A 15,080-nucleotide genomic window follows, 5' to 3' on the forward strand; every position below is an offset into this window, starting at 1 on the left:
CCTAAAGCTTACTTGACTTGTCTGACGTGTTTGCCAGATATGAACATGCCCTTCCAGGATAGATTTTAATGTTTGGCTATTTAATTATTCTTACTTTTTTGGAAATTAATAGATTTTCATGCACCTTGACATGTGAATATGACTTTTGGCCATGCAGGATGAAAATCCCTTTAAAAACCTGATAGTATGTAAAAAACTAAGATTAAGAGAAATCTTCAGAAATCCACAGTGTTATTCCTGTTTCAAGAATATAAATGTCTGCTCTGAATACAAATAGATTTATTAGTTGCAAAGAGAAAGGACACGGCAGTGTAAGGAAGCCTTCTCTGTACTTCAGATGGCTTATTTAGATTTTCGCATGGCTGTGCACAGTCAATAAACCTATGAACTGTAATTGCATCATACTGTTTTTCAATTTGCTTCAATTCTACAGACACCAAGATATCAGTTTTAAGGAAGCTGTAACAGAGTACAGATACTTGTCAGCACAAATATATTAACATAGCTTCCCATCCCAGGAAATCCCATTCACGCTTTTCTAACCGTTTCCATGGAAAACTAGAAGTTCACCATCAATTCAGTAACAATTTTCAACACCAAATGAAAGCAGAAGCCTTACAAATATTTTCTGAACTGCCTAATGAAGTTAAAATACAGTAATACCTTTCAGATGTTTATATTTTAGAGATAATCTATACCTTTAGTAAATCCATACTTGAAGGAAAGATGACCATCCTGTTTACATTGTGAATAATAACAATACATTTTATTTACTAAAAGGGAGCTACTTTTTCAGGGTATGTTGAGCAGTATCTCATCATTCACCTGTGATGATGCTAACTATTGGGAGTCTCTTTCACAGGCTGACACAAATGTACTTTTAAAGACAGCGCTGAACTAAAAATAGGAAATAGATGCTAACACACCTTTCATGACCTCTACACATCACTGACCAGCCACCTATCTTGCAACTGAAGAGTATGCTAACTACAGACAGAAATGTTTAGCATTCACTAAGTCAAAAGTGGTGTTTTTTATCCTGTTATCTCTATTAAATATTCCTTAAAGCTCTACCAATATACACAACCTGAAAATTACTACAAAGTTCATGTTCACATTACTCCAAAATGCACATATACATACAAAGTACACAAATGTAAATTTTAACACCCCAGCACAGATGGACAGATGCTGACAAACCTTGTAGGGAAATTATAGCATACCTGTACAAAGCAGATATGCAGAATCAGGTTATTTCTTTCTGTCTGACTCTACAATCTGCTAAATAAAATACTCTTCAAGTGAGCTGTGAAAATTCATGTCTTGTACATCTTATAAATTACCTGGAGATACACAAAGGTATTGCATGCACATATATCAACTCTCACAAAAATGTGCCAGAAAGGAAGTTTTAAACTACTTTTTTAAAAATTTTTCTACTATAGGTTCCAACTTCAGCTTTAACTCTGCTCCCAAGAAACTGTTTCATCTTCTAGAAACCGATCAGATTTTACAAAACACAGGGATTTCTACGAAACGTCAGCATTTCAACCCAGGGGCTGCCATTGTGAGATGACAGCACATGCAAATACCCTTCCGGACCACAGCCGGGAATGAGATGTGGGGGACCCCGGGTAGATAGATCTGTAGCTCGCACAAAGAAGCGAGTGAAGATTTGTCAGCAGGAGGCATGCAGCTGATTGCTGATGGCCAGCTGCCTGCTGCCGGTGCAATGTGCAGCACCCAGACTGAGTGGGCAGAGGAACAGAAGATTTAGTAGGTGCGTCTCAATCCCCTCAGGTTACAGCATGTGACGCGGAGCGCCCGGAGGAACTGGGGGCAGATGAAAGCTGGCAGCTGTGTGCTGCCCCGGGCGCTCCCAGCCTGCCAAACAGGGCTTACAAACATGTTAGCTCAGCGGCAGAATTAAAGCCCTCATTCAGGTTTATTTTGGAGTAAGAAACCAATGTGCACACAGAGGAGGGGGGAAAACTTGCCCTGCAGGCTGGAGCCTAAGTACACCTTGACCTCTCCTTGCAAGCTTCTATATGGTAGGGCAGGCTTGATTAGGGACCGAAACATCTAAGTAATAATTTGGATTGTTGTCCAAGCAACCTCCTCAGTTTCTGACAAGCAGACACAGCTGACATTTGATGCCCTCTACTTATTACATAGGCAATCATATTCTGATGTCTAAAGTGCTATTATTTTGCCAGATAAGCAGGTAAGGAAATCTGTTGCAGTGTTCATAAAAAACAGTTATCTGGTAATCCAAATGAAAATCGAATTATTTTTTTTCCCTCCCTTGCTGTGCCATAATCACAAATTAAGGACAAGCTTGTTTCTACCTATAGAAGAAACATATTTAGACAAAATACCAATGATGCAGCGTGGGAATTGCCTAAATATGACACAAAGCAGGAGAAGTGGAAATTCAATCTTGACATCTTTCTTGTACAAATGGATCTGATATATATACCTACACGTGCATATATTTAGGATTTCTCCTCCCCTGACTCAATCCATTAGGTAGAGCAGAATTTTAGCAGGTATTGCTCTTTTGGAAATATTCAAACACAAACCAAACATATTTCACAATATAGCTAAACTCTAATTTGAAAACTAGTCTTGAGTTTTCCACACTAGTCTTACTTGAAAATTAGAAACGTAGGTACTTAAAATTTTGTAGGGAAAGGGGAGAAAATTAACAATCCTGAAAAGAAAAGCCAGCTTTTACAAATGTATTCAACTCTTACTTGTTCAGTGCCTCCATATTCTCATAGAGCCACATGGGAACCTTTCAGCAGCAAGGGAAGACAATTACTATATTTCATTTGTGTACATAGCTGCTAATATATTAACTAGCAAATTGCATCTGTAAAAATACATCTGTCATATAATAATCTATGGAAATTACACAATTACACCACTGTTGGGCTCCTTTGAAGGCTGCTATCTTTCAAATACTTTTTCTAGATTCACTGAGACATCAGCTAAATGATGAACAACGCTTCACTGGACAGCTTGCTTTATTGTTCCTTCCTCTTGTCCTACCTGTCCTTTCTTTCTTTTCTCTCTCTCTTTTTTTTTTTTCCCATTAACCCCAGTTCTCCAAGGCTTGCAACCTCATTTATCTGCACATGTAAATACCCCATATAAAAAGATTCACAAATCTGACACAGACCTTCATGACATAGCACAAGACATTACTGAGATATTTCTCACACATTGAATTCAAATTTGTGTATAATTTAGTGAGGGAGTAAACTACATCCTAAGAACTTGTTTTCTAGATTACAAGTACTAACATAAAAGGAGTTTTCTTACTTTATACAATAAGTATAAAGTATAAAAAGTATTTTTACTTAAGAAAGGCCACGTATTTAGCTTGTAAGAGTAAAACAGCATTTGCTTTAAGAAGGCTAAAATAATTATCAGTCACAAAAACAAGCATTCATGTTAACCAAACAACAGTAGTTAGTATATGTACAGTAAAATCACACATCACTACAGAATTTCACCAACATATATAGAAGAAAATTATTATGTTGGACAGGATCAAATTTAATTTAGATTCCTGCTAGACTAATGAGATAACCTTGGGTCAAGCTTGGGTTAGAGAAAAACAAAAAAACTAGCTCATGACTCAGTTCTAATTAATATACATTTTACCTAAGCAGGAATAAAACTACTTGACTCGGCTGAAAAATATTATGGCAATTCCTTGTTTCCCTGGTATTTTCCTGTCAAATACATTGTTTTCTGACTCTGTACAGTGAGGGTAACATCACACTTCATCTTCAGCCAAGCAACTGCCATCACTTCTGCTTTAAGCACATGAGAACAGGTTAGAAGTGTCAAGGTCTTAAATTTTACAGAGATATGCAAAAGTCCTGCTGAATATTAGGACTACTATAGCCTGAAGTTCTTCAGGACTTGGAGAATTCGTGGCAGGGTAGTATCTTAAATCCTTGGATGCAGTAAATTTTTTGACAAAACCAACTGTCTTTAAAACAGTATGAAATTTTGAATATCTACACACTGAGTTTTATATGAATAAATTTATTACTGGTTGTAGATCTTGTTTCTTTAGCAGCAATATTTGCATACGCAAATATAATACCATTATTCTCCTGTCCTTCATAATCAACTCCAGTTATCAGAATTTGTGACCAATACCATAATATATCTGTACAATAAAATAATACCTACTCAAAAGGAAAAAAATACAGTTAACATAAAAGCAGCAAGCTTGATAACACAGCAGGATTTTAATGAAAGCTTTCTGATAGATAACAGGCAGGACCTCTTCCCTCTGAGATTTAAGTTTAATACTAACATTTGAAGTCACTGCAACAACTTCATAAGTTCAGGAAAATCTTGTATACTGAAGCCAAACCCATGGCAGCGCTGCATGGGCTTAGACAATACCAGAACAGCCTAAGCATTTTTCTGAAGCATTTTTTTGGTAACAAACAATGTATCTGTGGTAAAAAGAGAATGTAAGCAAAGTGACTCTGTTATCTAACATTCTACAAGTATTGACAAAAATGTTTGCATTCCTTCTGCACAACAGTTATAATGTTGGTAACCTAATGCAGAAAACTAATTATAAAACAACTCAGTTCTGAGGAATCATTATTGCCTAAATGTCACACTTTTGTCATTATTTCAGGTATCATATTTCTAGCTTTCCCTTCCTTCTACCTACTAAACCTCCGATGGGTTAAAGAGTTAAGTGGAAATTTAATTTAAACTTATTTCTGTCCAAATGCTCCATTTCTCAGTGGAATGTTTTATAAACCTTTTATAAACCTTTTTAAGAAAGGATCGTTGCTTTGGAATCAATATTTTTATGTCAGGCATGATAAAATAGAAAACTTCTTTAGACTTCTCAACATGAGGGATACTGCATTACTAATACATTCTTTAAGGACTTCGGTTTTGCTAAAAATGGTCAATAAATAAACTTACCGAAACAAAATCCCTTTCATTTTCAGTAATACCTTGTGAAAACAGGGATAAATGCAGTAAAATATTAGTTGAAAATTTTGAAAGAAACCAATCCTACTGAGTTGATAAATAAGTATTAATGAAAAAAATAATAATGAAAGAAATTATTTAGAGTAAAACTGTTTTCAGAATCTAACTGTAAAATGTATGATGCTTCAGTAATTCTGCTAGGACAAGTTACATTTTTAGAGGGGATTTACAATTTCCAAGGCAGTGTTAGAGCCACATAAGATAATCATCATATGATGTACATATTTCATTATTACTTTTAGCTAGTGAAATATCCTATGGCTTCTTGTAGAACTCTGCTAACAGTCCAGATATTTTTGTGCATGTAAGTCACAAAAGGATACAGAAGACATCACAGACACAGGGAATGACAATACCCAAGCACAGTGGTTACTGCAAAGTTGCAGCAGATCTAACTCCTGGGAGTATAGAAGAAAACCTGCCCCTGGTCTGCTTGTGCAAGAACTGAGTGCTCCCAAAGCTGCTAGCCAGTGTAACAGCCACAAAAACAACTCACTTAAATAAGTATCAGTGTTGAAACACTTTGTCCAGCCCTAGAAAGATGGGCTATCTGTGCTGACACAAGTATGCAGTGAGCTGTCTTCTGTCCTGCCTGGAAATCAGCAAGGCTTCTATTATGAATATCAGGTCTGAGATCCCCTCTGCATGGTTAAAGGAATACATCTGAGAAGAGATTCAACTGAAAGTTATCTAAACTGATCTAGGTCCTGGATACAAGCCCAGACATTTATGGTGTCTGGTTTAAGTTCCTATTATTATGCAATATTCTTGGTTGATGATGACACAAAGATTTTAACCAAGGTAATCTTTCAGAATCAAATGCAGCTACTCGACTTTAAAATATTTTTAGCCAACAGACACTGAATATGTAGAAAAATATCCATGACAGAAAGGATGTTTTAGGATTTTACCTTCCTTAACTTTCTCTCCAATAATTTATATCACTAATTACTAGGTGTTCACTCAATTATTCCTAATCCTGATCTATTTCTGCTATCAGTTACACAGCCTGTTTTATGTCTTATTTAATGGAACATCTTAATGGGAATTAGGGAACTCATAATTTGTGTTACTCACATCTGTGGCTTTCCATGCTTCCAGTAGACTGCATAAATAAGTCTATTTCCTAAAACTTGACTTAAAAAGTTTTACTCATGCAATACAACGTTGACACTGCTCACAGATTATGCTATTTCTTACATTAAGTTGTAATGAGAGTAAAATATTTCAGAATGTTACAGAACAACATAAGTAACAGCCGAAGAACAGCATTTTCCCCTGAAATAGTTTCAACAGAAAATAACTTTTCACTAGTTTATTAAATAGCTTTACCATTAAGACAATCATATTATGTTTACTGACAAGAAGAGGCACCAATTTAAAAGTGAAAGTAAACTGAGAGTTTTAGGCAATATAACCCCCCACAGGCAGCTTCTCCTACTGCTTTCACTCAAGTCCATTTGAAAGAGGTTAATGCTGAAGCAAAATAAGTCAATCAAACTGAAATAAGAGTGGGTTTGCTCTGTCTTAACTAAAACAGTGCTAGTCTGTGTGTGAATGAAATCTGACTGTTATGTCTAGTCTCTGCAATAAGACCATATGTAGATGGACCTTCTGTTTGTTTAGGTAAGTATTTAAATGCAATTTAAACTTGATTAGGAGCAGTTTGGCTTAAACAGTATGGTGAGTGGTTTGGAGACTGAGTAATAAATGGAGTAAGATGGAATTACAGAACAAACCATACAATAATCTTCACTTTACCAATTTAATTTTTAAATGTGTTCGAGAGTGATTCCCCCTGTACATATTTTTGATTACACAAATAATAGAGAAGGGGATTTCTTAGCCATGGAAGTTTTGTGAAAGAAATGGAAGTTTGTTTTTATCCCATTTTTAAATACAAAGAAAGCCAGAGCATTATGGAATGAAACATTTCAAAATATCCAGAAGCAAAAATGTTTTGGATCAAATTCCCATTTATAAGTCTTCTTTTTTCCTTCATCCTATACTCCTTGTGTTGGTACCTTTATTGTGCATTCCAAGACAACATGTTCTAGAGTTCTTTCCATGTTTTGAAGAGAGTTTCTTAAAGATATAGAAGACTGCCCTATTGACTTTAAACTTAAATTACTTCTTTTGGTATTGTACTTTCTCCCTCTGACTTTTGTCTTCATTAAGCATCTTGGGCTATGTTCCATTTATCAGACTTCATGTATTATCTATGTTTGGTTTAGATATTCACCCATTTCTATCTGTCAGGGAACCAGGGTATAGTATTGATCACACAGAGTTTTGAAGAGGATGGTTCCAGACTGCCTAGTTAGGCAGGAAGGAAGGCAGAACTCTCATTGTTCAAATGCAGGCACACTGCCCAATCTGAAACATTTTTCACTTCTGGAGCACAATAACACAATCACATCACTAAAGTAACACAAGCTAAAAATGCTGCAGTTTTCTTGATGCCCTTTTCTTTGAGATGCCCTCTTTATGCTTTTTAGCACACTACTTAGTGGCCACTTCCCTATTGGCCAGAAGAATATCTGAGCAACCAAGATTTTCATGCAATATTCAAGACACAGAAATCAAGGCAACACAGCTTCAAATCAAGCTTATTATCAAAGCTGACAGTATTACACTCATCAGCTTATACAAAACATGGAAGAAACCCAACTTCTCTTTCAGTTATGGGTCATACACACATTTAAGAGTAACCCAGCTGGCAGTGAAGTTTTGAAACATTTATGTTTTTGTCAAAGTCAATTCAAAACTTTTATCTTCAAACAGCAAAGCCATGCCCAAGATACTCTTCCTAATCGACCTTTTATACAACAAAATTGGTTATTCTTTTTATTTTGGCGGTGCCAGCATAATTCAAAGTACCAGCATATATTCAGTATCCAATACAGAAAAAAAAATTAATCATGTAAACCAAAATCTTGTCAGTGCCACCTCCTCGCTTCCCCTTGCAAGAGTTAATGCAAAAGAATGCTTTTATGCAACTGTATTTGAATATTCTAGGTGAAAGTCTCTAAACCAGTTGAAAAAAAGAGCTTTAGAACCCTAATTACTAAAAACAGAGGCATGCTTGTATTTTTTATGGTTTCAAACATGTAGAATGAAATTCAACTTCAGAGAGAAGCATGGTGCCAGCAAACTATATAATTTCATAAGAAGGGTGGGAAAAAAGGCAGGGCTAATGTACACAAGAATAGGGTGCAACACCCAAACAGAAAACCATAGTATTCATTCTGCATTTACTCAAATATGTTATCATACCCAGGGAATACCACTACTTTAAAAGCATATACCAGCTTGATCTAAACATCTGTAATTAGGTTACCACCAAAATATTTGCTGCCTCTTTACTAATAGCACTATTACCATTACTCAGAACACATTTCATACACTTTCTTTTATTCACATGTCAGCACAGCATCACTCCCTCTAGTGGGTAAGAAACACAGCTTGCACGGACAACCCGAGTTTTCATAGAAGGGAGAAGTACTGCAGCTACACCAAAACCTGCACTGGCTGGAGTGCAAGTCTTCTATCAAAGCTATAAAGAGAAACTCTATTTCACTCTGACTACTAGAAAATGTGTTTTTACTAGCCCTGTTGTTTGCTTTTACTTCTTCAAGTTTCCAATGGCAAAATAAATAAATAAATATAATGAATGCAAATACTGTGGCAGCAAGAAATCCATTAATTTCTACTTTGCTTTTACTTCCAGCAGCAGGGTAGTTTCAGTTCTCAGCTCAACAGCAAGTTTTGCCTGCCATCAATTATTTTCACAAATCTGATTCTTCCTTTGCATACACTGGCTACATAGTAAACTCTGCTATTAAAATCCTGTGCCTTTTCCTGCCAAATAACTTGACTGTTTCATTTGAATACTTGCTTGACAAACCCAACTCTGAAAGCACTATTAGTGTTTCCCAGAACACATCTCAGCAAATCTTACTATATAATCACATAATGAAGAAAAAAGAAAATAAAACTCAGTTACACACTAAGATTTATATTTTTTTTACCGTTCAATATATAAAATCCGTACAGCTAACGGAACTACGGAATACTGCCAACAGGGAAACTAAACAGGAAGAACAGGTCAATACAAAAGAACTTCTTATATGCATTTTTCTGCATATATTACCTTCTACTGTATAATGATTAACTTCTATTGCATGTACCCAAAGAAGCTGGCTAAAGAAAACCATACCAGTTTGCTGCATATGACGCTTTTAATTTCTTAAAATAAGAATGACTTTCAATTGCTAGATTTTTAGTCTAACTGATTTAAGTTCCAACTCTATCCTAAGCCATGAGATGCCTTAAGCACAGGACAGACACCCATTTACAGCAAATTAAGGTACTCAGTAGTTCACGAATTGTTCTTCTTAGAATAATATATCAAAACTTCACCTGAAATTATTTGATAATTTTTAGATTATTGTAATTTAGACTAATGAGTCAACAGCCCACTGAACCACACTGTAGAGAAAATAACTGGCAATTATGTTACTTGAAAGACTGTTACCAGAACAAAATTGTTAAGTATCACATTTCTAAGAAAGTGACATTTTACAAAAAGACAAAGGCATATATTTTCCACCAAAATCTAGTGCTGCTGTCATCAACAACCCAACAAAAGCTAAAACCGCTTAAAATGGAAATGAAAATGTAATGTATGGAAATATTCTCTTATAAAATCTCCTTAGGCTTCACATGTATTAATGTATTAGTTTGCAAACATTAAGATCAAAGGCAAAGCAACAAATACATCCTAAAAAGTTTTTAGTCAGATTTTTATTAACGATATACAAGTAGCAAGGCATAAAAAATTAATATGTTCAAGCCTTGAAATGTCAAGTGTAATGATCTCTAGCTCTGCTTACCTCCTTTGCTTTTTGTTTCAGTCTGGCTTGCTCTGGGTCTTCTTGCCTTGAGCGACTCTAGATGTTTAAAAAAAAAGGGGGAAAAAAGATTAACACATGGTTTAAGAACCTATATCTGTTGCAATAAGTTGAAAACTAGTAAAGGGGAACAGGATACTAGGTGTCAAAGACGGGATGCTTAAATTCATAGAAGTGCATTTCAAACCCCTAGGCCTCACCCAAAAGTCTGTTAAATAGTCAGTTGCAAATAAGATCTACCCTAGATTTACATTTTTTTTAAATACCATGTTTTCATCAATGCTGAAGTTTCCATACGTTTACATTTCAATTATTTAATACAAACAAACTGAAGAATCTGAGAGCAGAAGTGACATCCTTTCCATCACCTCAATTTTTTAATTTAAACTTCTTATAGTCACTGATTTTAAAACAATTCACTCTTTGGAACTAAGCTTTTGTTCAGCTGTCAGTAGAGAATGTGGAGAAAACAGCTGTAAAGTCACCCTCCCAAACAGTAAGTGCTCATAATAAAGACGTTGCTATCCATATGAGCTTACTTTGAGTACAGCATTGAAATACACATAATTTCAACTAATTCATGCACTACTAATAATATTAATGTTGTAATTTTTGCAACCGAAGAAATATTGCCAAATGGCAACTCTCATATTTTTCCTCAAAACCAGGAACAATAGCTCTAAAAACCCTTGAAGAATAACTGTTTAATTGCAATAACAACCTGTAAAAGTACATTTCTTCAGATACAGACTGCTTTAGTACCATATGTTAAAAATATTAAATTCTTGTTTATGCTCACTGAGCATACTAAAATTGATGGAATTCAAAACTTGAGAGGTAGAGAGTACATGCATTATGCTTTTTAATTGCATGATTGGTCAGTAAAGTAATTTGATTAAAAAAAGGTTGCAGTAAAACTTGAGACATCCATGCAAAACTGTTGTTCCAAATACCTGAAAGATGTAATTGTTTGTTTTCAGTATTTCTTTGAGATTTAAAGTGCTATCATTTACACAGCTCCCAGAAGAATTAGAGTACCTATGCTCTCTCCTATCTTTCTGTCTATGCTGAAGACAGACCTGAAACCTGAAAGAATAGCAGCCTGCAAACTTACATATTTTCCCCCATTGCTTGAATTTTCCACTACATAGTCTGTTCCTAAGTCAAAAATCCACGAAGACAACCAAAGCAAGGTAGGTTTTAAGAGTAAGGGGACACGGAATATTGTTGATACATCTGGAGAGAGCCTTGTCTACAATTTGGCAGGCAGGGCACCAATGCCACTGAATTTCTCTATCCTTTATCCATTTTTAGATGGTACTGTTAACTCTTCCACTGCACATTAGCCTAATCTTCCAATATCATGTACAAGTGACTTTGTGCTTGTTAACATAAAAGGCAGTTTTACAGGACAATGTCCAAAGTAAAGAGAAAATCAAATCTGTAGATAGCTAATGATCAAATCAGACTCATGTTGTAGCTGTGCCAACCAAGAAAGAAAATCTATCTTGATGTAGACCAAGATTCCTTCTAACTGCTGTGGCCAGACAAAGAAAAATGTAGATAATCAGATCTAGTTAATGGTTAGAGAACAAAGAGGGATTTCATGAAATACGTGGATCTGCCAGAGAGCTCAGACTCTATTCAGTAGAGCAGCTCCTAAGAACTTGATTATAATTATACCTCTTAGGTTAAAAAACAAACAAAGCCATTTGATGAGTTGCTTCTCTAGAAGATGGCTTTAGGTAAGCATGAACTGAGCTAAGCCTTAGCTCTATCATTTTGTGATAACTGCTCAGTTATTGTGTGCCTCAGTTTCTCCAGATTGACACATGGAAAAATAACCTGTAGCCCTTTCATGGGTTTTCATATACACTGAACTTCTATTGCCTTCTGAGTCTTGCAGAACAGAAATACAAAGTGTTACACTGCTCTATGAAGCAGAATAAATTTCCAAATGCAAAGCATAAGTTAAAAGCATTTCAGCTTAAGGAGAAACCAAAGTGTCCTGGGAGAATCAATCTGAGACATCTAATATTGTTACTAAGTTTCTACAAGAGAGTGATAGAATCCTGGAAAACATACCAGATCTACATTGTTTTGGGGGGGACAGTAAGAAAAATTAAAGCAATAGATGCTAGGTAACATTGCCATTTCCTGGACTCCCTAAGTGAAGGAAGAGCTATGCTACAGATTAAAACAAACAAACAATTAACCCAAACATTTAGAAATCAGGGTTTATTTTTTATTTTTTTTCAGAAAAACTCAAATAAAAGCAGATCTGCAGCTAGGAATAATCTGAAAAAGCAGATCTCAAAACCAGACAAAAAAGCTGATGATCTATTCTGCACAAATCTCCAGTTCATTCACAATAAACAGATAATTACAGTCATTGCAGAGGTGAAAACAGGTACTTAACTCATGACTGACACTGAATTTAGGAATTTTTTCAGTACTGAACATTTAAAATACCATGTGATACATGAACACTGATTGCAAGTGAAGGTAGAACTACTTTTACATTTGGAATAACACAGTGAGTTTATGGCTAATTCCTTGAACCCAAACCAAATGGTCTTTTCAAACAATTCAGAGGTAGCCTTGTTTCAAACAAGTAGAATTCCAGTTTTACATTGGATCATTTATGGTATAGGTAGCACTAAAAAAAAAAAAAAAAAAGTAATTTAATTATAACTTTGTTTCCTCTTCTGTTCAGATAAATTTTAAGATTTTTTTAAAAAGCAGATTGTTAAGGCTGAATTACCTTCCTGCTGACTACCATGTTAGGTTTCAAAGCAGAAAGCTTCAGAAATAAAATCATTGGTATTTGCAGGCTGAAATGTTTTGAAGGAAAAAAACAAGTATAAACTATTTTATTATTTTTTCACTTTATGATCTAAGATAAATTACAAAAGGCTTCTTCAATGCCAATGCAACACAGATTAAAGCAAATATAAAGCAAACGAAAATGTCAAGCTTAACAGAGGTGCCTAGATAAGCTTTAAAAATGTCACTGGCTTCACTTTACACTCCATTCCACATGTGAACATCTTCCTCTGAAGAGTTTGAGCTATTTTGCTGCCGCTCAGCTCTTCTAGTGCTTGTCTGTATGTCACCATTTTTACTCACCAATTATTTTAATATTTTACACTTACTTGTGTCAAGCTGACTAATCAGTTCTAGGTTTTTTTTAATTCCTGTTTAAATTTTCTTCAAAGACATCTCAGATTTCATCTCAATCTTCCTTTCTCTGTTCCCTCTAACATCCAAATTTTAATACGCTGCCTCTCACCTGCTTTGTTAGATATTTTTCCAAAATTTTCCAATGTACCCAATGCCTCCTTTCTCTAAAACTTCAGGAACACCCACCAATCACACAACCTCCCCAACTAAAATACTTTGAAGTTTATTACAACTTCTTTCCCTTCCCCTCTCTGTTCTTCATGTCTAGATCTGTAAATAAAGCAAGCTGGGTTTACGTAATGCATTTTCATGTTGATGAATAAACACTTTCAGAAGCAAGCTAGCTTCCCATAGTAATTTTAGAGAAACCCAGGACTGATCCTAACCAGATAACATACTTTTAAATACATTAAATGCTGTCTCTTACTGAGAATTTATTCACCAAACAAGGTTTATTAAGATTTCTCCCAAACACAAGCTAGTTTTATTAGACCAGACAACCTGATATTTTAATTGTTAAGAATGAAAGTATTTTGTTTTAGAGACTTGCTATCTCATTTATCTGAAAACTGCATAGATCATATTAGGTCTCTGGAAATATTAGACTTTCAAAGTATGAAAAGCAGTATATGTTAAATGTGTGTATTCAAAACACATTAGAAATATGGGGTTTCATTTCCATGTTACCAAACTCCCTAATGTGCCAAACCTCAGATTTTCCCCTTGCTGGTGTTAAGGAGGAATGCCACAAAAACAGAGAACTGATTACAGATGTAACAGTGTAGTTTTAAGAAGGGGATTTTCCATTTCATAGACTTGTTTAAATTAGAGAACAATATTTCTGAACTAATAAGGATATCTGTAACTCATGTAGTACTTAAATATATGCGACAACTATTTTTAAAACTAGAGGATACTTTGGGCATCTATGTGGATGGGCAGACTCACCCTTTCTGATGGATTTCATTCTGATCATTACTCAGTATTCTGTTGCAATTTGTAATGTCAAGGCTGCACTGCTATTACATTGTGTCTCACTAAGAAAAAAATTTTCTGTTAGGTCTGTAATAATTTTTAAGTCTCAGCTGGCCCATGCCAGAGATGTCTCAGAGTCTCTCCTAAATACCAGTCTCCTGCAATTAGCAACATCTGATCCCAGTTAAGGTACCTGCAGCTCTACTCCCCCTTCCCAGTATAAATACTGGGAGTCTTTAATGCTTCAAATTCATCTTTTTCCATTAAATAAAGTTGAAAGTCACAACTGCAGGTGCTGTGCTATTGAGAGGCACTGCTGTGCCAACAGTTTCAATTTTAAACCTATTTTTCCCCATTGATGACATTAGAACTTCACCCACGGCTGTACCAGCTTATAACTTTCACTTTTAATTAAAGAAATTAAATTGGCAACATGAAACACTTTGCTTTCACATTAGCTTTGTTAATAAAAAGTGAAAGTTAAAAGCAGCATAGCTGAAGGTAAAACCCTATTCGGAGCTAGGACCACAGTGAGATGGAATGCAGGAGTATAGGTCTAAAAAAAGATTTATTTCAAAATCATTAAAATTGGAGTAAGAAATTTCTAAAAATTCAGAAGATAATCTCAACACAATAATTCCCTCTTTGCTCTCATCAGAAGTGAGGTATAAGTTCCTGTTCACAGAGTGCTTCATCTCACATAAAGCTCCATTACATCCACTGTAGTCTCAGAAGAGAGGGAAAGGATTAAATTGGCATGACGACTGAACTCATCTCTGGCTCAGGGAGGTAGCCCCTTCAAGTAATCACAGGATGTGTGTGTAAGGAAATCTGCACTGCTCAATTTCCATGACCTCTCTCCAATAAAAAAGCCATCCAGCCTATAGCACTGTAAAAATCACTCTCATCCATAAATACTAATTAACTCTGCAAACAACCCTAAACATAATTTTCTGTTTACTTATG

General features: G+C 35.3%; 1 protein-coding gene across 1 annotated transcript in view; it reads right to left on the reverse strand.

Annotated features, from left to right (window-relative positions):
- Positions 1-15,080, reverse strand: part of LOC115598951 (transcription initiation factor TFIID subunit 4-like) — a 132,774-nt gene that overhangs the window by 54,879 nt on the left and 62,815 nt on the right. The window contains exon 13 of the mRNA XM_030457972.1: positions 9,939-9,995. Coding sequence (XP_030313832.1) covers positions 9,939-9,995 — 57 coding nt within the window. The remainder of the gene's footprint in view (positions 1-9,938; positions 9,996-15,080) is intronic.

Source organism: Calypte anna, chromosome 11 (assembly GCF_003957555.1).
Source record: "Calypte anna isolate BGI_N300 chromosome 11, bCalAnn1_v1.p, whole genome shotgun sequence".
Lineage (NCBI taxonomy): Eukaryota > Metazoa > Chordata > Aves > Apodiformes > Trochilidae > Calypte > Calypte anna.